The 25,390-nt window shown below is 33.6% G+C and overlaps 1 protein-coding gene across 2 annotated transcripts in view; it reads right to left on the reverse strand.

Annotated features, from left to right (window-relative positions):
- Positions 1 to 5,825: 5,825 nt before the first annotated feature.
- The window catches only part of LOC127719787 (zinc finger protein 239-like), a 39,131-nt gene continuing 19,566 nt past the window's right edge, over positions 5,826 to 25,390 (reverse strand). For both annotated transcript variants that reach the window (XM_052226060.1, XM_052226061.1), the window contains one exon: positions 5,826 to 8,156. In XM_052226060.1, the coding sequence (XP_052082020.1) occupies positions 7,163 to 8,137 (975 nt within the window). In that variant the 5' untranslated portion in view covers positions 8,138 to 8,156 and the 3' untranslated portion in view covers positions 5,826 to 7,162. The remainder of the gene's footprint in view (positions 8,157 to 25,390) is intronic.

Genomic DNA, 25,390 nt, shown 5'->3' on the forward strand with positions numbered 1-25,390 from the left:
TTGATGCTGTGATAATTAATGTTTATATTCTCTGGGGTCCCAAGTCAGGAGTCCCTGGCCTTTGTTAGTGTTGTATGATTTTTAATTTTAATTTCTTGTGTATATTTCTGATTTTAGTATGAAGTCCATTATCACTGAACTAGTATACATGTTTGTTAAGGGGCCAGCTGAAGCAAGCCTCCGGGTGTGGGAGTTTCTCGCTGCATTGAAGATCCATTGGTAACCTTCGGCTGTTGTCTGCTCTTTGATTGGGTTGTTGTCTCTTTGACACATTCCCTATTTCCATTCTAAATTTTATTTAAAATTATAAGTGAATTAAAATATCTTGATTACGGTTTTACTGTCTTCCATTACTAATATGATAATAAAAAAAAACCATTTATTTGAACTTTAAATAACTGTAATAGGAATTAAGAAAAAAAACTGTTTGTAACTTCAACTTGTTGACAACGTTAACGTTACCTTCTCTTCGTATCATGCGATTTCTTTTTGCAGTATTTTCATGGAAAAGTCGTTTACCAGCATCAAGTTGCTGAAGGAAACGCATAGAAATGATTCTAGAACACTTCACGAGTGTTTAAATATGAAAAATTCATAAAAAGAAACATCGAAAAATTTGTATTTTTCAATACGGAAATTGAAAAGTCTTTGTAAATCAAAAACAATTACGGTGTGAGACGCGTCACAAATTCGGACTAAATAATTTACAAAAATATGCGATTTTGGAAGTTAAATAATGACGTCCTTTAGAAAATAATTGTTAAAGTTTTAATCTCAATATTATTTGAAGCACATTGAGCTAGATCAAAGCACATGTAGCAGTCTGTAACACCAAACAAAGCCTGAAGAAAAAACACAAAGGAAACCATCTTGAAATGACCTTGACATCGACCAATCAGATCTCTAGTTTTATTTCATTCAATAACAATAACAACAACTTGATTTTGACAAGCATGAAGCTCATTTACGAGATAAACGGAATAGTGTTAACAAGAAAACAAATGAGCATACATTTAATAAAGATGATTTAAATAATCACAATCATCTCAGACAAAAACGAATAAAATGATTAATAATAATTACCTTTGTATTATCAGAATCCACCAAATTTAGAACGTCCTTGATTTACGTTTTGTCGACGAAGTTAAAATTACCGCCAACTGAGACTTAACACCGTGTCATATTAGTGACAGCCGTTATACAATATTCCTGCGCTTTTTGCCATTTGGCAAATGTAAACGACTTGTAATTAGAGATTTTCGGCGATTAAATATTTCATACAATTGTTCTTTGACATCTTAGCCAAAAGCACAGGGGATAATAATCTACATAAGGATTTCAAGCGAGCACTACTTTCTATGTGCAACTTCAAAACTTTTGGGTGGTTCGACGATCATTTAAGGTTTTTCTGGTCATATTTTTTGTATTCCAGAATAAAAAGTATGAAAAAAGTGTTCAATTAGTTATAAATAACATAATAGCCAGCCAGATAATAACAATGGCACATATTTCAGCATTTATTGGGTAGATCACAAATCTAGGGTGCTCGCATAAAGCAGCTTAACTGCTTAAAAACGAGAAACACGTATGAACTACATAAACAGACGACAGCTACTGTACATTCCTGACTTATGACAGGTGCAAATCTAGTTTTTCCTAACTAAAGAATTTTGAAAGGCTGATTAAAATAGCAATAATGATTTATTTTAAAAGTATTTCTATGTGCAGATTCAACGCCAAATTCCACAGCGACATCAGGCTTCAGTGTAGGAACGACAGCAAGCTTCAGCCGTAGAAAAAAGACCCATGCTGAATGTAGTGAACAATCAAAGACTAATATACGTTATTATTTTTAAGTTGTTCAATCAATGAAACCATTAAATTAAATCATTAAAAGTTGATCTGATTTTAATTCTGAATAAACATCTGATATTGTCTTAGAGGATAAAGCTTTAACTAGAATGCATGTGCCATAAGGAGTGGAAAAAGTGACAATCAATTACAAGCCATAATTCGTAGACAAATAGATAACACCATTGCCAACATAACTAGACGAGACAGGTAGGAATTTTACAGTAGAGGATATCAGATTTTTTTTAAAATTTTGTTACGATAGTATCAACAGAACCGAACTTCTGCATTAGGCATCGACTGTGTATGTGTTTGTGTGGCCGGGGTGAAGGTTTAAGAATCAAAAGTTACGAAAATGTATCATTGACCAATGAACCCTGAAAATTAGGCCAAGGTCAGATAATACCCGCCAGACAAATATGTTCACCTTACAATTATTTTATTTCCCAAATATAGCTGACCTATTACATCAAGAATTTAAAAACAGACCGAAACACAAAAACGTTACATTGAGGTCAAGGTCAGATGATACGGACTAGAAATAATGTATACTTTAAAATCATTTTATACACTAAATATAGTTGACCTATTACTAACAGTTCTTGAAAAACAGACAAGAACTTAAAATTGACCACTGAACCATGAAAATGAGGTCAAGGTCATGTGATACTGGCTAGAACTACATGTATACCTTACAATCATTCAATACATCAAATATAGTTGGACTGTTGCTTATAGTACATGCATCTGATAGACTGACAAAAATTTTAAAATGTATAATTGACCAAGGTCAGATAATGCCTGCCAGACATACATGCACACCTTACAATCATTCCATACACCAAATATAAAAACAGACCAAAAATATGAACATTGAGCAATGAACCATGGAAATTAGCTCAATATCAGAATAAACCTGCAAGACTGCCATGTACCCATTAGTCATTCCATACACCACATATAGTTATCAAACTGCTTACACTTACAGTATTTGAGAAACGGATCTAATCAAGTAAATTTAACCTAAATCACTGATCCATGAAATTAGGTCGAGGTCAGGTGAATCCTGACTGGCGGACATGCAGACTTTGCAAGGAACCCATATACCAAATATAGTTATCTTATTACTTCTTATAAAGTGAGAAATTCACATTTATACAAAAAACACTTTTTTCCAAGCAGTCACTGAACCATGAAATTGATGTCAATGACACTGAACATGTGACAGACTTCAAAACATAAGGTATCTGCATACAAGATATGAAGCATCCGGGTCCTTTACCTTCTGAAATATAAATCTTTATTCAAATAGTTTACGCCCCCACGGTATAGTAATACCTATGTCCCGCATACTGTGACTTTCGTCGCAGGTGAGACAAAAACGGGCTTCCATGATTAGCTTATAATGATGAACATGATGTAAGGTACGATAAATATCATCAATCAATTAATGTTATAACATAGTAAAATACCCGGATGAACTCTCATACCATCATAATAATAAAAATTATAATAATAATATAAATTCTTTATTTAAAGAGGGTAAACAAAGATAAAATAACAAAAAACTAATCTTCCCTCAAGCCCTCACACACACACATCACAATACAATCAAAACACATATATATTAATACTGGCATAGTTAATTTACAGTCAAGTAGTTCAATTTATTATTATAGACATGACAAGAGGTACATGTAGTAAAAAACCCAAAATAAGATAAAAAATATACAAATCAAAATAATAAAATTGAGAATAGAAATGAGGAATGTTGCAAAGAGACAACAACCTGACCAAAGAGCAGAAAACAGCCGAAGGCCACCAATGGGTCTTCAATGCATCGAGAAAACTTAACAGAATATAAACCAGCACATAGGAAATGAATAAAAGTAATCAAAGCACTGTAAGCGCTGTAGGCAGTTAATCAAAAACCAAGGCAAACGTAATTATGAAAACTGTGGCAGTGTTGCTTCAATTTGTTTTTAAGATTTGAAAGAACAAACATTAAACATTCGTATATTGTACATTTATGTTCATTAAATGAATTGATTATTAAGGCAAATTAATTAATATTTCGTCAAGGTTTTCAAAAGCAACTCATATATCAATGTAAATGACCCCCATCTTCACCCCTAAGTGCATGATGTTACTCCATACCAAGTTTGAAATAAAATGACAGGTGATTATAAAACAGTTGGTCAAACATTCTCGGGCTTTACACTGCTTGAAAGATTTATATGTTTTCTTTAAAATGAGCCATAAATGAAAATTATTATAGGCCCAGAAATAATTTAATAAATAATTACAGTAAATTCAATTAACCTAGACTCATTTTTTGCATCAATAAAATTTTATAATAAACAAGAAATAATTGTAACAGGATGCTGTTACGAAGTCTCCCAAACAAAGCCCCTATAATTCGTCATTCCCATGGCCTCCTGACATTGGGCAAAGTCCAGTTCATATTGGTTTGGTCTAGTAAAGTGATATGCATATGCGACACCTAGGAGATTGACCCTGTATGTCATTCAAATCTTTTTGAAATGATGAACAGGAATAAATATGGTTTAGGTGTGGGTATCTCGACCGTTTACAAGTTCTCAAACAGGAGGGGGTGGGGTGACCCAAGGGACTCTCCCTAAATTTCATTTGATTTGTCATATTGTCCCATACATGAATACATATGGTTTAGGGGTGGGGATCTCGACCATTTCCAAGTTCTCAAACAGGAGGGGGTGGAGTGACCCCAGAGCCTCCCAAAATATTTCATTTGATTTGTTATATTGTTCCATACATGAATATATATGGTTAAAGGGTGGGGATCTTGACTGTTTACAAGTTCTCAAACAAGAGGGGGTGGGGTGTCCCCATGGACTCCCCCTCTATTTCATTTAATTTGTTTATTTTATATGTCCCATACATGAATATATATGGTTTAGGGGTGGGGATCTCGACCATTTCCAAGTTCTCAAACAGGAGGGGCTTGGGTGACCCGAGGAACTCCCCATATATTTCATTTGATTTGTTATATTGTCCCATACATGAATATATATATGGTTTAGGGGTGGGGATCTTGACAGTTTACAAGTTCTCAAACAGGAGGGGGTGGGGTATCCCGAAGGACTCCCCCTATATTTCATTTGATTTGTTCTATTGTCCCATACATGAATGTTTATGGTTTGGGGGTGGGGATCTCAACCATTTCCAAGTTCTCAAACAGGAAGGGTTGGGGTGACTCCAGGGACTCCCCATATATTTCATTTGATTTGTTATATTGTCCCATACATGAATATATATGGTTTAGGGGTGGGGATCTCGACCGTTTACAAGTTCTCAAACAGGAGGGGGTGGGCTACACCGGGAACTCCCCTAAATTATTTTCATTTTATTTCTTTTATTGTCCCATACAAGTATTTATATTGTTTAGGGGTGGGGATCGCGACGGTTTACAAGATAAAAGTACATTTTCAAATTGAAGGGGTTGGGATGACCCCAAGGGATTCACCCTATATTTTTTTTATCGTCCTGTTCTCATTACTGAAGACTGCATGTGTCTATCACTTACTGTTTTCGAGAAATAGTCATTTGAAAATTTAAAAAAATAAAATCCCATAGTGTTCTTTAGTAAACCCTCCCTTCTTCAGGCCCCATGAACAATATTCCTGCGCATTTTGCCCTTTGGGAAATATAAACGACTTGTAATTACCGATTTTCGGCGATGAAATATTTCATACAATTGTTCTTTGACATCGTAGCCAAAAGCACAGGTGATAATAAACTACGTACGGGGGATTTCTATTGAGCACAGTCTACTTCCTATGTGCAACTTCAAAAACTTCAAAAGTTTTGGGTAGTTCGACGATCATTTAAGGTTTTTCTGGTCGTATTTTTTGTATTCCAGGAATAGAAGTATTAAAAAAATGTCCAATTATAATTATAAATAACATAATAGCCAGATAGATAATAACAATGGCACGTATTTCAGCATTTATTGGGTAGAACACAAATCTAGGGTGCTCGCATAAGGCAGCTTAACTGCCTAAAAATAATAAAATAAATTGTAGAAAACAGAATTATATCATGACATCGTCATATTACATGTATTAGAAGTAATGTTTAACATAGTTTAATACCCATGATACCCAGATGCAATCTCTCACATATTCATGACATTGTCATATCACAATAAATGTTTTAACATAGTTTAATACCCTGATGCACTCTGTCATACATTCATGACATTGTCTTATCACAATTATTGATTCAAAAGAGTTTAATACCCAGAAGAACTTATGAGGAGGGATAGGGGCCTGCCAAACATATTTCATCCAACCAGATTATGTATGTGCCTGTCCCAAGTCAGGAGCCTGTAATTCAGTGGTTGTCGTTTGTTTTTGTGTACAATGTTATCATACTTGTTTTGTGTTCATTATTTTGTACATAAATTAGGCTGTTAGTTTTCTCGTCTGAATTGTTTTATATTATGTCATTTTATGGCTGACTAGGCGGTATGGGTTTTGCTCATTGTTGAAGGCCGTACAGTGACATATAGATGTTAATTTCTGTGACAATTTGTCTCTTGTGGAGAGTTGTCTCATTGGCAATCATACCACATCATATTTTTATTTTTATCTCTCAAGCATTTACGACATTGTCATATCACAATTAATGTTTTAATATAGATTAATACCCGGATTAAATCTCATACAGTTATGGCATTGTAATATCACAATTGATGTTTTAACATAATTTAATACCCGGGTCGGGATGAACTCTCGTACATTCGTGGATATTCATCTGATCCTTTAACAAAGATATAACATTAATTTGGTAAACAACTGAACAACATGAACAATATGTATATACAATTCAGCTTTAACCTATGCATTATCAAATATGCATACATGCAAATCGCCTGAGTGCTGCTGATGAGTTCAATTCTAAAAATACATCACAGTTTAAAGACTATCTCCAGTATGTGTTCTTATACATCTCTATGAGTCATCATATCAAATAATGTTTGGCCCATAATTTAAACCTCACAGTATATGTTTATATGCGTCTGTCAGTTTCCATTATTATAAAACCCTCTTCTAAATTAAATACATCACATATATAAGGTTTAATAGGTATTTCCAGTATGTGTCTCTTTAATGCAGTTCTTCTGAAAACAACTTTTAAGCATGTACGCCATTTTTATGATGTTTGTCGCAAGTTTGTGTTCTCTGCAAGTCTGAATTCATGCAATTTGGTACGAAATTAGATTTGCCTTGATTTGACTAGTGTGTGTTCTCATGTGTCTATGTAAATATCACTCACACTGAACCTCAACTCCATATATCTCATTGTGAGTGTTATCTGCTTTAACCTCATTATGTATTCTCATGTGTCTCTTTAAACTACCAATCTGACTAAACCCTTTTCCACATACATCACAGTCATAAGGTTTTTCCCCTGTATGTGTTCTCATGTGTTTCTTTAAACTACCAATTTGACTAAACCCCTTTCCACATACATCACAGTCATAAGGTTTCTCCCCTGTATGTGTTCTCATGTGTCTCTGTAAATGACCAAGCTGAATAAACCCTTTACCACATACACCACAGTCATAAGGTTTATCCCCTGTATGTGTTCTCATGTGAATCTGTAAATTACCAAGCAGACTAAACCCTTTACCACATACATCACAGTCATGAGGTTTATCATGTTTATCCCCTGCATGTGTTCTCATGTGTCTCTTTAAATTATAAAGCTGACGAAATCCTTTACCACATACATCACAGTCATAAGGTTTATCCCCTGTATGTATTCTCGTGTGAATGTGTAAACTACCAAGCTGACTAAACCCTTTACCACATACATCACAGTCATAAGGTTTATCAGCTGTATGTGTTCTCGTGTGAATCTGTAAAAGGTCAAACCTTCTATATCCTTTACCACAGACATCACAGACATGAGGTTTTTCGGTTGAATGTGTTCTCATGTGCTCCCGTAAATAACTAATATGACTAAACCCTTTACCACATTCACCACAGTCATAAGGTTTATCCCCTGTATGTGTTGTCATGTGTTTCTTTAAGTTACTATCTCTAGAAAATTCTTTCTCACACATATCACATTTATGATGTTTTTTAGCAGTTCCTGTTCTCATGTGTATCTTAAAGTCTCCACCACGACTATTTTTTCTAGCACACACATCCCTTTCATTCAGTTTATTATCAGCTTCTGTTCCCACATGTCTGTGTAGAGTACCATTGATTGTGACTAGATTATCTACCAAATTCATCTTTATAATAAGGTTTTCTCTGTAAGATACAAAAAAAAGTTAGGACTAAAACCATTTTAAACCTCCCTAGTAAATTACCTATAAAATATCTATGTTGTATACACTGTTTTGGTCTATTACACGATATTCCGCATATATGCATCTTCATGTTTATAGGGTAATTCTACTTCAATACTATGTATGACATCTACATGTTAGGTTAGTTCTACTTCAATACTGTATATGATGTCTACATGTTAGGATAGTTCTACTTCAATACTATATATGACATCTACATGTTAGGATAGTTCTACTTCAATACTATATACATTGATATATGACATCTACATGTTAGGTTAGTTCTACTTCAATACTGTATATAACATCTACATGTTAGGATAGTTCTACTTCAATACTATATACAATGATATATGACATCTACATGTTAGGGTAGTTCTACTTCAATACTGTATATGTCATCTACATGTTAGGATAGTTCTACTTCAATACTATATACAATGATATATGACATCTACATGTTAGGGTAGTTCTACTTCAATACTACATATGACATCTACATGTTAGGATAGTTCTACTTCAATACTATATATGACATCTACATGTAAGTTGTTCTATTTTAATACTATATATATGACATCTACATGTTAGGATAGTTCTACTTCAATACTATAATTGGCATCTACGTGTTATGTTAGTTCTACTTCAATACTATATATGACATCTACATGTTAGGGTAGTTCTACTTCAATACTATATATGACATCTACATGTTAGGTTAGTTCTACTTCAATACTATATATGACATCTACATGTTAGGGTAGTTCTACTTCAATACTATATATGACATCTACATGTTAGGTTAGTTCTACTTCAATACTATATATGACATCTACATGTTAGGGTAGTTCAACTTCAATACTATATATGACATTTAGCTGTTAGGGTAGTTCTACTTCAATACTATATATGACATCTACATGTTAGGTTAGTTCTACTTCAATACTATATATGACATCTACATGTTAGGGTAGTTCTACTTCAATACTATATATGACATCTACATGTTAGGTTAGTTTACTTCAATACTATATATGACATCTACATGTTAGGATAGTTCTACTTTATTACTATATATGACATCTACATGTTAGGGTAGTTCTACTTCAATACTATATATGACATTAACATGTTAGGGTAGTTCTACTTCAATACTATGTATGACATCTACATGTTAGGATAGCTCTACTTCAATACTGTATATGACATCTACATGTTAGGGTAGTTCTACTTCAATACTATATATGACATCTACATGTTAGGGTAGTTCTACTTCAATACTATATATGACATCTACATGTTAGGGTAGTTCTACTTCAATACTATATGACATCTACATGTTAGGATAGTTCTACTTCAATACTATATATGACCAGAGGTGGATTTAAGAGGGGGACAGGGGGCCCAATCCCCTCTTTTCTGGGAATAATTTGGTTGATTATATAGGGAATAACTGGAGCATGACTGGAGCGGGCCCCCACTTATGAAAATTTCTGGATCCGCCACTGATGACATCTACATGTTTATAGAGTAGTTCTACTTCAATATGTTCAATCCTACATGCCATTTTAAATGTCATATAGTATTGAAGTAGAACTACCCTAAAACGTTAATGATTTCAGTTCTACAATATAATATGACATATGTACATGTTATGGTAGTTCAATTCTATTTATGACATCAACATGTTAGGGTAGTTCTACTTCAATTCTATTTATGACATCTACATGTTAGGGTAGTTCTACTTCAATACTATATATGACATCTACATGTTAGGGTAGTTCTACTTCAATATTATATATGACATCTACATGTTAGGGTAGTTCTACTTTAATATTATTTATGACATCTACATGTTAGGGTAGTTCTACTTCAATACTATATATGACATCTACATGTTAGGATAGTTCTACCTACGTGTTAGGGTAGTTCTACTTCAATATAAAATTGAGAATGGAAATGGGGAATATGTCAAAGAGACAACAACCTGACCAAATAGCAGAAAACAGCTGAAGGCCACCAATTGGTCTTCAACACATGGAGAAAATCCTGGATCTGAAGGCATGCTTAAGCTGGCCCCTAAACAAAAATGTGTACTAGTTCAGTGATAATGTAGGCCATACTAAACTCCAAAACATATAAATGAACAAAAATTATAAAATCATACAAGACATACAGCAGAGGCTCGGGACTTGTGATTGGTGCAAAAGTGCAGCGGTGTTAAACATGTTTTGTGAGATCTAAACCCTCCCCTTATACATCTAGCTATTTGATAGTTGTTAGACAAGTTAGCATGATACAATTTCCCAAAATATACCTTATTGTCGAGACTTCGACTTTTGTTGAAAAATCGAGACATAGCGATCCTACATTCCGGCGTCGGCGGCGTCCACAAATATTCACTCTGTGGTTAAAGTTTTTGTCGAGCCTGCGACTTTTGTCGCAGAAAGCTCGACATAGAGATAGTGATCCGGCGGCGGCGTCGGCGGCAGGTGGCGTTAGCTAACTTCTTAAAAGCTTTATATTTTAGAAGATGGAAGACCTGGATGCTTCATACTCTGTATATAGATGCCTTATGTTACGAAGTTTCCATCTGTCACATGTCCATTGTCCTTGACCTCATTTTCATGGTTCAGTGACTACTTGAAAAAAAAGTTAAGATATTTTTTGTACTGTTAATTTCTCTCTTATTATGAGTAATAGGATAACTATATTTGGTATGTGTGTACCTTGCAAGGTCCTCATGCCCGTCAGACAGTTTTCACTTGATCTCGACCTCGTTTCATGGATCAGTGAACAAGGTTAAGTTTTGTTGGTCAAGTCCATATCTCAGATACTAGAAGCAATAGGTCAAGCATATTCGGTGTATGGAAGGACTGTAAGGTGTACATGTCCAACTGGCAGGTGTCATCTGACCATGGCCTCATTTTCATGGTTCAGTGGTTATAGTTAAGTGTTTGTGTTTTGGTCTGTTTTTCTTATACTGTATGCAATAGGTCTACTATATTTGGTGTATGGAATGATTGTAAGGTGTACATGTCTAGCTGGCAGGTGTCTCCTGACCTTGACCTCATTTTCATGGTTCAGTGATCAAAGTTAAGTTTTTGAGTTTTGGTCTTTTTTTCTAATACATGTACTAAATGCAATAGGTCAACTATATTTGGTGTATGGAAATATTTTATGATGTACATGTCAGTCTTGCAGGTTTTATTTGACCTTGACCTCATTTTCACGGTTCATTGCTCTGTGTTAAGTTTTTGTGTTTTGGTCTATTTTTCTAATACTATAAGCAATAGGTCAACTATATTTGTTGTATGGAAGGATTGCAAGCTGTGCATGTCTGCCTGGCATGGTTCAAATGACCTTGACCTCATTTTCATGGTTCATTGGTCAATGTTTAGTTTTCTTGGTTAAGTCTGTATCTTAGAAACTATAAACAATAGGTCAACTATATTTAGTGTATTGAATGATTGTAAGTTGTACATGTATTTCTTGTTTGGTTTATATGACCTTGACCTCATTTTCTTGAATCATGTTAAGTTTATGTGATAGTTGTATTTAAGACTATCAACATATCAATGATTAGTAAAGAAGGCGAGACATTTCAGCGTGTGCATTCTTGTTGAAATTTTAATAACATTCCTAAACTATCTGGGATTTCTACCAAATTTGGACAAAAGCTTGTATATGATCATAAAATAGTACCCAGAAATAATTTTATAAAAAAAAATCCTGTTTATCCGTATGTTACTTATAAATGGACTTAGTTTTTCTGCCAGTTAACATTACATTCACTCTGTGGTTAAAGTTTTTACAATTTTAATAACTTTCTTAAACTATCCTGGATTTCTACCAAACTAGGACAAAAGCTTGTTTATGATCAGAAGATGGTACATGTACATGTATCCAGAAGTAAATTTTGTAAAAAAAAAAAATCCTTTTTTTCCTATTTTACTTATAAATGAACTTAGTTTTTCTGCCAGTTAACATAACATTCACTCTGTGGTTAAAGTTTTTAAAAATTGTAATAACTTTCTTAAACTATCCTGGATTTCTACCAAACTTGGACAGAAGCTTGTTTATGATCAAAAGCCATGAAAGCTAGTACTTATCTAGAAGGAATTTTTGTAAAAATATATTTCCTGGTTTTTCCGTATGTTACTTAATTATGTATGTAGTTTTCTTCCAGTTAACATTTATATACAATCTGCAGTTAAAGTTCCTGAACTATTTATAAGCTTCATAAAGTAGGCGAGACGCTGGGTTCCGCGGAACCCTTACAATTTTTTTTTACATTTAATCTTTGCTGCATATCAATCAATTTCATTTGAATTTTTCCCTTGAACTTCTCTAATCTTGCTACATATATACATGTAGGGATAATTGGCGTGTACCAGATAGGTATATACATGGTATAGAGGTTTTACTTTATAAAAAGAAGATGTGGTATGAGTGCCAGTCAGACAACTCTCCATCTAGGTCACAGTGTATATAAGTTACAAAGTTTGATTAACTTGTTTCGAGCTTGTTTCTAAGATCTTTGCATATTGAAGCAAATAAAATACGTTTAAACTATAATACATTTAGATAACTGTTACAAAATTATGTGGATGTGTGTAACCATAGTTGGGGGCAAATTGTTTTCCCCCTGTCTGTCCGTTATTACGCACCATTATGGGTAAATAAATATGCAATCCAACTCCTACAGTTTGATTGCAATCTAGGTCATGGTCAAGTAACTGAACTTATTACGAGTTTTTAATGTTATTTTCTGCTTAGGTTAATTTGGTATATATATCAATGATATTTTCTATGAAGTTGTACAATTAGTAAAGCATATAATGCATATCAGTTTGACAACTATTTTGATGTTCTATCCCCAGTATGTTCATGGTCTAGCAACTTCATATTGATATTAAGCAATTTTTCTGTCCATCAGATTATCTCTTCTGAATTTTTATTATGCAGACAGACGAGACGTATCTCTGCGTCAACAGTATTTTCTATTATAGATAAGAAGATGTGGTATGAATGCCAATGAAACAACTCTTAATCAAAGTTGCAATACATGAAAAATTAACAATTTTTATATACATGTAGGTCAAAGTACGGCCTTCAACACGGAGTCCTGTAAATAATGTTGACATTTACCAACATTGTTTTCCTTATGAATAAAGAGGATGTGAGGTATACATCAATGAGGCAGTACATCATATAAAATTCTTGTATGTGTTGTATATAGTATGGGATAAGAATTATCCAAACATACATGCAGATGCATAAATACAGAGAATGTCAAAATAGATATTTTAATATATATATATATATATGTGTAAATTGCAGAAAGGTATCAAAAGGTTTATATATCTTTATTTTTTTTTGTTCCTTACAGAGTCATACAAGAACGCACATACTGGAGATAAACAGGTGACATCTGGGTATTTTTTTTTGTCTTTTAAATTATATTTCGGCGTTTGTGTCATTCTGTGCTGTTCTAGTTTGCTGTTTTTTTTTTGTCTTGATCTATCTTCTTTTTTACTAGATCTTCGGTTTCTCCCTTTTGCGTATCAGGGGAGTGCGGTTTCACCACTATTAACTACACAATTAAATATATCAGAGTTGGTCGCAACACTTTCTCCCCCTTGTATCACTCATCTGAGTTTTATTTAAATTAATTTTGTCGCGGAAATTAGCGACCAATGTAGCGTCAGTCAAAATGAGAAAAACAAAGAGACAGATACAAACCAAGGTCCTAAATAATAAAATGACATATAAGGAAATATGTGCTCCAAAAAGATGAGCAATGCCTGCTTCTACCAAGACACCTATCCGTACGATTTTATGAATATCATGTTCGGGAATGTGAATCTAGGAAATACGGAGACAGTACAAAGCACTTCCAATAGCGATCGATCAGACATAATCTGAGAGATGACACTTAATATATATGTAGGGGTATCGATTATATATCCCGAGCTTATTTTCAAATCTAGAAAAACATACCTCTTTTATAATGGTTGGGGGCGCGGCAGGACTGATGAATTACTACAAATCTATTTACGAAAAACAAATATCACACTAAACTACCAGCTACTGACTTAGGACAACCAGACTCAAGCTAGCGAATAATAAACCAGCGAACAATAAGATGCATCAAGCTAGCGAACGATAAGCCAGTGAACAATATGAAAACGCGCCAACATGATCATGCCTAAAAACCGAAGACTTGCAATAACACGAAACGTCCTTTTAAATCTGATGACAATAATTTCCAGTTGGAAGACGAAATGCAATTCCAATTTAACTCAGGTTCCATAACTTTACCCACCTGGGTCTTTTAGTCCAGGCAACTTTAGGCAATTGCTCATCATTTGTACCTAGTAGGGACAAAAGCTTTGCCGTAGGGACTTTTTTATGAATTAAAGTTGGGAGGTGGTAGGGTCACCCTACCCCAAATTTTGACTTCAATTAAACAAATTCTGTAACTTTACCCACCTGGGTCTTTGGGTCCAGGCAACTTTAGGAAATTGCCCGTCAATTGTACCTAGATGGGGATAAAAGCTTTGCCGTAGGGACTTTTTTATGAATTAAAGTTGGGAGGTGGTAGGGTCACCCTACCCCAACTTTGAACTTCAATTTAAAAAAAAATCCGTAACTTTACCCACCTGGGTCTTTGGGTCCAGGCAACTTAAGGTAATTGCCCATCATTTGTACCAAGTGTGGGCTTGTTTAAAAGTTGTTTTAATCTTGGATTTAAAAAATGTGTCGTTACGATTTACCAAAAATCATTATATCAATTCATATCTGGTTCTATTTGTGTGTCACCCTTACATAAATCCCTATTACTATCGAAATTTATTTAAAAGGTATACAGGTTTATTGACATAATTTGGAATAATTTCAGGAAAAAAAAGTAGTTAATAGTTAGAAAGCAATGAGTTATTAGCTTTTACTTCAACTTAATAAATCTGACAACACAATGCTGTACTTGACGTTCCTTACATCCGATTGCATTGAGTGTGTAGGTAAAGGTAATATCTTTGATAAGCTTGCTTGCTAGCTGAACCGTGAAGTCATTATTAGGTAAGGTATACTACCCTCCTTTCGAAGTAGCCTAGTCATACAGACGGATAGATTAGTTATCTGTCGGACTAGTCAACTCTTAAAGCAGGGTAGTTTACCTAACCTAATAATGACTTCACTGTTCAGCTAGCAAGCAAGCTAACCAAACATATTACCTTTGCCTACACACTAAATGCAATCGGTTGTAATCAATCTGCTTTATTTTCTTTTTCTTTTTAAACGAATATAAGCTTGATGATTTAATTGTTTCGTTACACTAGTTTAGTATGAACTATGTCTATTAATTGTTTCATTATTATAAAGACTGCAAACCCATCTTTAATCAAATAACACTTAAAAGAGAAAGGATTAGCGAATAGGAACTTTTAAAATCCTATAAGAGATACCTGGCTGTCAAAAAAAAAATGTTTAGATAAATGAATAACTAATCAAGTTTGTCTTTGAGAGAATAAATTGCATTACGTCTTCCTCCTGAAAATGAGTGTCGTTAGATTTCAAAGAACGTTTCAGGTTAATGCAAGTCTTCGGTTTTTAGGCATGATCAGTTTGGCGCGTATTTCTTATTGCTCGCTGGCTTATTGTTCGCTAGCTTGAGTCTGGTCTTAGGACAGGCACATTAAGCCGGAATGCAGCGAGGTTAAAAATTATTTGAAAAGGGCTTGGTATACCGCAATCTCGAATTGTACAATCACAGTAAATAATCGGTCTAGTTCTTTGCCCAAATCTGCAAATTTCGAGACAGATTTGCAATTTATTGGTTACACTGTTTATTTATATAAAGAAAGCTTAGTTATTCATTGCATTAAAGAAAATGTTTTAACAAATACCAAATATTTGTGCTTTTAGAATTAATTTTTCAAATAAGCCATTTAAGGGGAGATAACTCTTTTAGTACAAAATTTATACTGGACATACACAGGGAATTTTCATTTTATACTTGTAGCAAGAAAACAAGTTCGGTGACACCATTTTTTCTTTTTATTTTCTAAAAATATATTATAAAACCTATCTTCTCATTTTTTATTTCAAAATTCTGTCTAATATATTTCTTTTTATGCACAAAAATGTGTTTTTTCATTAACAATCTAAGCAAATTTTGGCAATTTTGAACGATTCGTACATTGAAAAATAGCGCGGTGACCCATACTTTTTATCATTTGTTTGAAAAAAGCATAGTAAAATCTTCATTTTGGCAAGGGGCCTCGGTGGTCGAGTGGTCTTAGTAGTTACTACTGTAATCACTAGCCAGTCAGCACTGAGGTTGTGAGTTCGAACCCCGCTCGTGCGGGTGCATTCGACTCCAATCTTAATTGACTAGGATTGTCAGTTTTCCTTTCGAAGGTTGGTGGTTTTCTCCGGGCACTCCGGCTTCCTCCATCAATAAAAACTGGCCGCCACGAAATAGCCCAAAAGCGGTGCTTAAAAGTTGCGTTAAAACACCAAAAATTCAAAAACTAGAGGCTCTAAAGAGCCTGTGTCGCTCACCTTGGTCTATGTGCATATTAAACAAAGGACACAGGTGGATTCATGACAAAATTGTGTTTTGGTGATGGTGATGTGTTTGTAGATCTTACTTTACTGAACATTCTTGATGCTTACAATTATCTCTATCTATAATGAACTTGGCCCTGTAGTTTCAGTGGAAATTATTTTGTAAAAATTTACAAAATTTATGAAAATTGTTAAAAATTTATTATAAAGGGCAATAACTCCTTAAGGGGTCAATTGACCATTTTGGTCATGTGACTTATTTGTAGGTCTTACTTTGCTGTACATTATTGCTCTGTACAGTTTATCTCTATCTATAATAATATTCAAGATAATAACCAAAAGCTGAAAAAAATTCTAAAAATTACCAATTCAGGGGCAGCAACCCAACAACGGGTTGCCTGAATGGTCTGAAAATTTAAGGGCAGATAGATCTTGACCTAATGAACAATTTTGTTTTTGAAAGATTTGCTAGAAATGCTTTGGGTTTAGATATATGAGCCAAAAACTGCATTTTACCCTATGTACTATTATTAGCCATGTCGGCCATCTTGGTTTGAGGGCGGGGTCATCAAACAAAATTTTTAAACTACATACCCTAATGATGATTGTTTACAACTTTAGTTAAATTCATCTTAGTAGTTTCAGAGGAGAAGATTTTTGTAAAAGATAACAAAAATTTACGAAAAATTGTTAAAAATTGACTATAAAAGAGCAATAACTCCTTAAGGGGTCAACTGACCATTTTGGTCATGTTGACTTATTTGTAGAACTTACTTTGCTGAACATTATTGCTGTTTACAGTTTATCTCTATCTATAATAATATTCAAGATAATAACCAAATAAGGCAAAATTTCCTTAAAATTACTAATTCAGGGGCAGCAACCTAACAACGGGTTGTCCGATTCATCTGAAAATTTCAGGGCAGATAGATCTTGAGCTAATAAACATTTTTACCCTTTGTCAGATTTGCTCTCAATGCTTTGGTTTCAGAGATATAAGCCAAAATCTACATTTTATCCCTATGTTCTATTTTTAGCCATGGCGGCCATCTTGGTTAGTTGGCCGGGTCACCGGACATATTTTTTAAACTAGATACCCTAATGATGATATTGGCCAAGTTTGGTTAAATTTGGCCCAGTAGTTTCAGAGGAGAAGATTTTTGTAAAAGTTTACGGACGACGGACGACGGACGCCAAGTGATGAGAAAAGCTCACTTGGCCCTTTGGGCCAGGTGAGCTAAAAATCAAATCATTTTGGCAAAGAATAAGAAAATTCTGTAATTTTTTTTCTATACCCCTAAACTACCTTAACTCATCAGATCGATACAAAGCACACAAACTTTTAACACTTATACATACCGGACGTGACAGGGTATTCATACATCCCTCACAACAACAAAAACACAAAGTACAGATCTGAGAGTATTCGCAGCTATTGACAGCTAGTTCAAAGCCAGTAACAACTAATAAAATATCATGTATCTAAGACAATGTGTGACATTCTTGTCCCGCGTGTGTCTTTGTCAAATGATTTTCCTTCTCCTGGACCTACTCTTGGTTTGTCTACCAGCAGAATCGTCCACCTTATCCTACATTGACGAGTTGGATAAATTCAGCCATACTGGAGTAACACGTATAATATCCAAAACAGAATAGATTCTATATTTTATAAAAAAGCAAATCATACGCTGACCTCGCCGAATTTGTTGGAAATATTATAGTATGATGAGAATGTGTACAAATAATTCCCTGTATAACGTAATTCGAATTCTGCATATATTCACGTAATTAAATTCTGTATAGTGTGTATTTGCGTTTACGGTATGAAAATAATTGTTACGTCATGATACTGTTTATTTTTTACGGAATTCGAAGTCTATCCAAAAGGAAATAGTTTTGTTTTATCCGTTTTTAGCTCACCTGAAACCACTGGGCCAAATTTACCCAAACTTGGCCACAATCATCATTAGGGTATCTAGTTTAAAAAATGTGTCCGATGACCCCACCAACCAACCAAGATGGCCGCCATGGCTAAAAATAGAACATAGGGATAAAATGTACTTGGTAGATTTCCTTATTTTGCAGTTAACTTATCAATGTTAAAATATTGATAGACGAGTAGGTTTGAAAGATGGAATATTATATGATGCCTATATATATGAGTGTAATAAACACTTATATTTTTCTATGGTCAATACAGTCATGTTTTCCAGTATAGAATTTCTACAAAGAGAGATTCAATAAACTAATTTTAATCAAAAACTTAGTACATTATGTGTCTTGGTTAAATATAAAAATTTGAATCATCTATTAAAATTTTGCTTACAATGAACACTGACAAAGGCAATCTTGTCACTCAGAAGAAAAATATTTAGATATTATTGATTTTAAGAAGGCAGTTCATATGTTAATTAAGAATCAGTGCTCACCCATTGCATTGGGAATTGAAAATGCCAGATTATCAAAAAATCGTATTGCAAGACTCTGAGAGCAACTGTTTAAATTGTACAGCTGATAAAGTTGAGGATGAGCGTCATTTATCAATCGAATTCTCACTTCATAATAATTTGAGGGATGAACTCTTTCAGCATATTTCTAGAACTTGTCAGAACTTTAAAAAGTTAGATAAACATGATAAATCTTCGAAATTTGTTTTGATGTTAACACAAGAAAACTTTACTATTAGGGGGGAGGGGGGTGATAATTTCATTGTTAGTTCTTTTGACTTAAGTAGAACAGGTCTTGATACTGTTATTGAATATCAATGTGTTAGTTGTTTTTTCTATTTTGTTTTGGCTCCGATTCTGACTGAGGACCATGGTGATATAATGATAATTTTATTATACTAGTATTGTAATGTCTTGATGTTGACCCAATCATTATACCGCCGCTTCTAAAGTGGGGTATACTGTTTTACCTCTGTCCGTCCATCCATCCGTCAGTCAGTCAATCAGTTCGTCAGTTCGTCTGTCCGTCCCATGCATGATTTCGTTACATCTTTCTCATGAACTACATTACAAGGATTTCTGAAATTTGGTATTAGAGTTTATTGAAGTCAGCTATACCGTGTGATGCGTTTTCAGATTAATCACTCAACAACTTCTTGTTTACCGAACACTTTCACATGATAGCCAAGTGGAAAATTTTCGTCAGATTTTTCTCAGAAAGTACAATACTAGAATTTCTGAAATTTGGTTTCAAGGTTTATATAAGTCAGCTATACCTTGGATGCTTTTTCAGATTCATGACTCAATAAGTTATATAGATACAATGGATAAGCGTTGATTCTTGTTTTTCATGAATCAACGCTTATCCATTGTATCTATAACTTAAACTATTGTGTTAATGTCTTTTCAAAATATTAGAATATAGCAAAGTGCTCTCGACCAATGAAAGTGTAGAATTTGGTGTTCCTTAATTGTGAAGAATGAATGTAAATCATGTTCTTAGTAAGGGATTATCCTTTTGTTTAGGCCTATTTACAGTTCAAAACAAAGAATTTGTATAGATGAGTTACAACTGCCTGAAGCACATTTATTAGGATTATTGATTTAAAGTTGATTTTGAAACAAACACAAATGATCAAAATAAGTTTGAAGTTTACTTGTGCAGTACAATGATACCGTTTGTGTTATCATGTGAATACTTAGAACTTTCAAATTACCAAAAAATAAGCAATATCAAGAAGACAAAGAAAAAAACTTTTAAAATCAAATATAACCTAAATCTTTAGCTACATGTGTTACGCTTATCAAAAGTCAGATAACTGTATTCGCAGTTAGTAAGAATCGTCGTTTCCAAAATACCGGTACATACAGGAAATTGAATATACTTTTGAATTTCCTATAAAAAGCAATTCCTTTCAAAATTTAAAATTTAGTTAATTAGTATTTAATGTAAAGAGCTGGAATAAAATTGGCCGTGGAATACACTTTAGTTGTAACTCTGATTTTGAATTTATCTAATTGAACTGTAGATAAACAAAAAGATAATTCCTCGCTAAAATATTACATAATTTACACTCATACTCACAATTAGGAAACTTATACAATTTCTACAATTGCATTGTAACGTTGTGTCATCTAATGTCTAAAACACAATTTATTAAAATTTCCCAAATTAAAAGTAAGTCCATACATCACTAAGACCAATACATAAATGAAATGCCTAAAAGGGAAGTCATCCATTAATTATAAACATTTCACGGACAATGAAACAAATTCTTGAATAAAACCAATCAAGAGATCATTTGAGCCTTGAGCACTTTACAATATTCTAAGTTTGTAAGAGAATGATAATCCCTTTCATCATGATAAGTACTCGCTAACGCTCGTACTTAATCATGAAGAAGGGGATTATCATTCTCTTACATATACAAAGCCTATTCTTAATTAGAAGGTATTGTAAGTGAGTTTAAATAACCTTGTTATCGTGTCCAACGATGCATTAATAAATTTAATACCACAATTAAATGGTTAAAAAAATACAAATATAACACAACACGCCTGCCTTTATATATCTTCATATTATCAGGCATCTGAATAGTATATGTTATTACAAAATAAGACATATTCGAACTTATTTCTAATGAAATTGAGAATGGAAATGGGGAATGTGTCAAAGAGACAACGACCCGACCAAAGAGCATACATAAAGTATAAATAATAAGTATGTTACAGAAATTTCTAGCAAGAAGCCTAATTCTAGGCACATCACGATTTTCTCGCATAGGAATTTGCGAATAAACATTTGTAAAATTATGTAGTAAAACAGATTAAATCATACTGTATTAATTTTATAAAACAAAAATAGACAAATAGAATGTAATCATTTTCGTATCAAATATGTGAAATAGCCAAAATAATAATCCAAAAATGAACGGTAAACTCGCTATTATAACAAAAATATCCATAATAACATACAAAACAAGAAAAAATAAAATGCTTCGCTGGGCGCAGCTTGATACGACCGCAGAGGTCGAACCCTGAACAGTTGGGGCAAGTATGGACACAACATTCAAGCTTGATACAGCTCTGAATTCGGATTGAGATTAAATATTTGACACAGCATAGGTTTCTGACACAGAAAGAATGTGGTCTAAGAACTTCGATTTTTTTAATTTACCTATTATGGTCCAATGTCCAAAATCAAAATACATGGTTAGATTCAGCATATCAAAGAACCCCATATATTCAATTTTTGTTGAAATCAAACAAAGTTTAATTTTGGACCCCAACTTGGACCAACTTGAAAACTGGTCCCATAATCAAAAATCTAAACACATGTTTAGATTCAGCATATCAAAGAACCCCAAAAATTCAATTTTTGTTAAAATCAAACTAAGTTTAATTTTGGACCTTTTGGACCTTAATGTAGACCAATTCAAAAAAGGGACCAAAAATTAAAAATCTAAATACACGGTTAGATTTGGCATATCAAAGAACCCCAATAATTCAATTTTTGATGAAATCAAACAAAGTTTAATTTTGGACCCTTTTGACCTCAATATGAACCAATTTGATAGCGGGCCCACAAATAAAAAATCTAAATACATGGTTAGATTCAGCATATCAAAGAACCCCATATATTCAATTTTTGTTGAAATCAAACGATAGTTTAATTTTGGACCCCAATTTGGACCAACTTGAAAACTGGGCCAAAAATTAAACTAAAAATACATGTTTAGATTCAGCATATCAAAGAACTCCATATATTCAATTTTTGTTGAAATCAAACAAAGTTTAATTTTGGACCCTAACTTGGACCAACTTGAAAACTGGGCCCATAATCAAAAATCTAAACACATGTTTAGATTCAGCATATCAAAGAACCCCAAGAATTCAATTTTTGTTAAAATCAAACTAAGTTTAATTTTGGACCTTTTGGACCTTAATGTAGACCAATTTAAAAAACGGGACCCAAAATCAAAAATCTAAATACACGGTTAGATTTGGCATATCAAAGAACCCCAATAATTCAATTTTTGATGAAATCAAACAAAGTTTAATTTTGGACCCTTTTGACCTCAATATGAACCAATTTGATAGCGGGGTCCACAAATAAAAAATCTAAATACATGGTTAGATGCAGCATATCAAAGAACCCCATATATTCAATTTTTGTTGAAATCAAACAAAGTTTAATTTTGGACCCCAATTTGGACCAACTTGAAAACTGGGCCAAAAATAAAAAATCTAAATACATGTTTAGATTCAGCATATCAAAGAACCCCATATATTCAATTTTTGTTAAAATCAAACAAAGTTTAATTTTGGACCCTTTGGACCTTAATGTAGACCAATTTGAAAACTGGACCCAAAATTAAAAATCTAAATACACGGTTAGATTCGGCATAACAAATAAATAAATGTGGTCAAAGATTTTACAAATCTAATGCGCCATACTGGTCTTCCTTTATAAATATGCATTTCTTTAAACATAATTTAAAAGCAGTGTAAGTGAAGTAACCAAAACGTTGTATTTGGATTACCTCCCTTACACTGTTTTAAATTATCTTAATTGTTCATTAACCATTACTTTATACATAATTTAAAAGCAGTGTAAGGGAGATAATTTCAATGATGTATTTGATTTATCTCCCTTACACTGCTTTAAATTATGTTTTGTACTAAAGTATTTGTCCATTAATGAGGACAACCTTGTTTTTCCCCCTTTTTTGCCCCTAATTCTTAAACGGTTTGAGCAATAACCCCCAAAGCAAATCCTAACCATCCCTTTGTGGTATGGAAACTTGTAGTATAATTTCAGAGAGATCCATACACCGTTCCACAGTTATTGTCTGGAATCTAGAAAATGCTTATTTTTGGCCCCTTTTTGGCCCCTAATTCCTTAACTGTTGGTACCATAACCCCCAAAATCAATCCCCACCTTCCTTTTGTGGTATTGCACCTTATGGTAAAATTTCATAGAGATCCATTCACTTAAACTAAAGTTAGAGTGCGAAAACTAATGCGTCTTCGGACGACGAACCAATATACGACTTTTGCGGTCGTATAAAAAACGAAAAACAACAGGAAAACTAGACTAGGGACAACAAAGGGAATACAGGGATTCGAACCTAAACCGACAAGTCCCTACCTTTAACTCATTGATCTTAACCATGTTAACCTCGCGGCTACCAACTTATAGTATACGTTTGCCTATTATGTATATTTAAAGGTACAAGCCCTGTGTGTCCGTTGTACCGATGTATATCATATGTTCATTTATATATATAATATAGACATTTAAATCGTAACCTATTGGTAGCCGAGAGGTTTCGTCGATATGTTGATGTCAGTAACACATAACAGATTTCGAGGACGGGTTCGATTCCCAGTGAAGGCATATAGAAATTATAAAAATATAAATAAAAGGTAAGTTTTTAAATTGATTCCATTTGTGAGCAGAAAATTAGCCAATTCAAACTTAATGAAATTAGGCACACAAAGGAAACAATTGAATATAATTGGTGAGTCCATTTCAGCGACGGATTTAGGAAGCGTTGATTCTAGAAAAAGAATCCACGGTAAATGAATAGGTTGACGTCACGACAATGGTTTAACGTCTTGTTAACCGAAATATTTTGGCGGGGGTATCATCAGTGAGCAGTAGCTCGCACTTTCACTTGTTGTTTTTGATTTATATGCTCTTTATAGACCCTGTAATTGGGAAAATGAAATATTCTATTCTGTTCTATTCTACATACAGATTTCGAATTGAGTATATGGAAAGTATTCGAACTACCTATGTGATATATACGGAGTTATTTCTTAAAATATGTTATAACATATACATTTTTGTACGTAATAATACAATTTTTTTTTATTTTACCCTGATACCCTGATACTTGACTAATGGTGTCGGACTAATGGGTTGTCGGATTATTGGGCTGTCGGAGCAATGGGTTGTCGGAATATTGGGTTGTCGGACTAATCGGTTATCGGACCAATGGACTGTTGGAACAATGGCGTGTAACCATAAAGTGAGAAACGGAAACGAAACGAAATATAACAAAACATGACAAAACGCAACAAAAATATAACGAAATGAAACGAAATATAACGAAACGAAACGGAACGGAAAACGAAGAAACGAAATACAACAAAATCAAAGCGAAATAATATTTATTTTTACTCGAATAGTATTTTAGGTTTAATGCAATTGTGAGGTGCTCTTAATAGTTATCATTGTTACAACCATGTTAAAAAAAAGTATCTTTAAGATGAAAGGAAATACCCCTATGATCTCTTAATTAATTATCTCTTCATTGATGATTGCAAATTTATTTATTGTTATATTTGTGGACGTGCAGTACTTGTACAATTTATATGGGTAAGTTGTGAGCGTGAGAAAAAAGTTCAAAGGTCTTTGAAGTTTTCTAAAAAGTATTCAGTACCAGATGTTGCACTGGCTTCAGCCGGGTATGTATAAAAGGGATATTTTTAGCTCACATGGCCTGACAGGCCAAGTAAACTTTTCTCATCACTTGGTATCTGTCGTCGTCGTATTACACAAATCTTCTCTGAAACTACTAGGCCAAATTTTACCAAACTTGGCCACAATCATTATTAATATTTGGGTATCTAGTTTAGAAAATATGTCCTTCGACCCTGCCTGCCA

Source organism: Mytilus californianus, unplaced genomic scaffold, assembly GCF_021869535.1.
Source record: "Mytilus californianus isolate M0D057914Y unplaced genomic scaffold, xbMytCali1.0.p SCAF_11, whole genome shotgun sequence".
Lineage (NCBI taxonomy): Eukaryota > Metazoa > Mollusca > Bivalvia > Mytilida > Mytilidae > Mytilus > Mytilus californianus.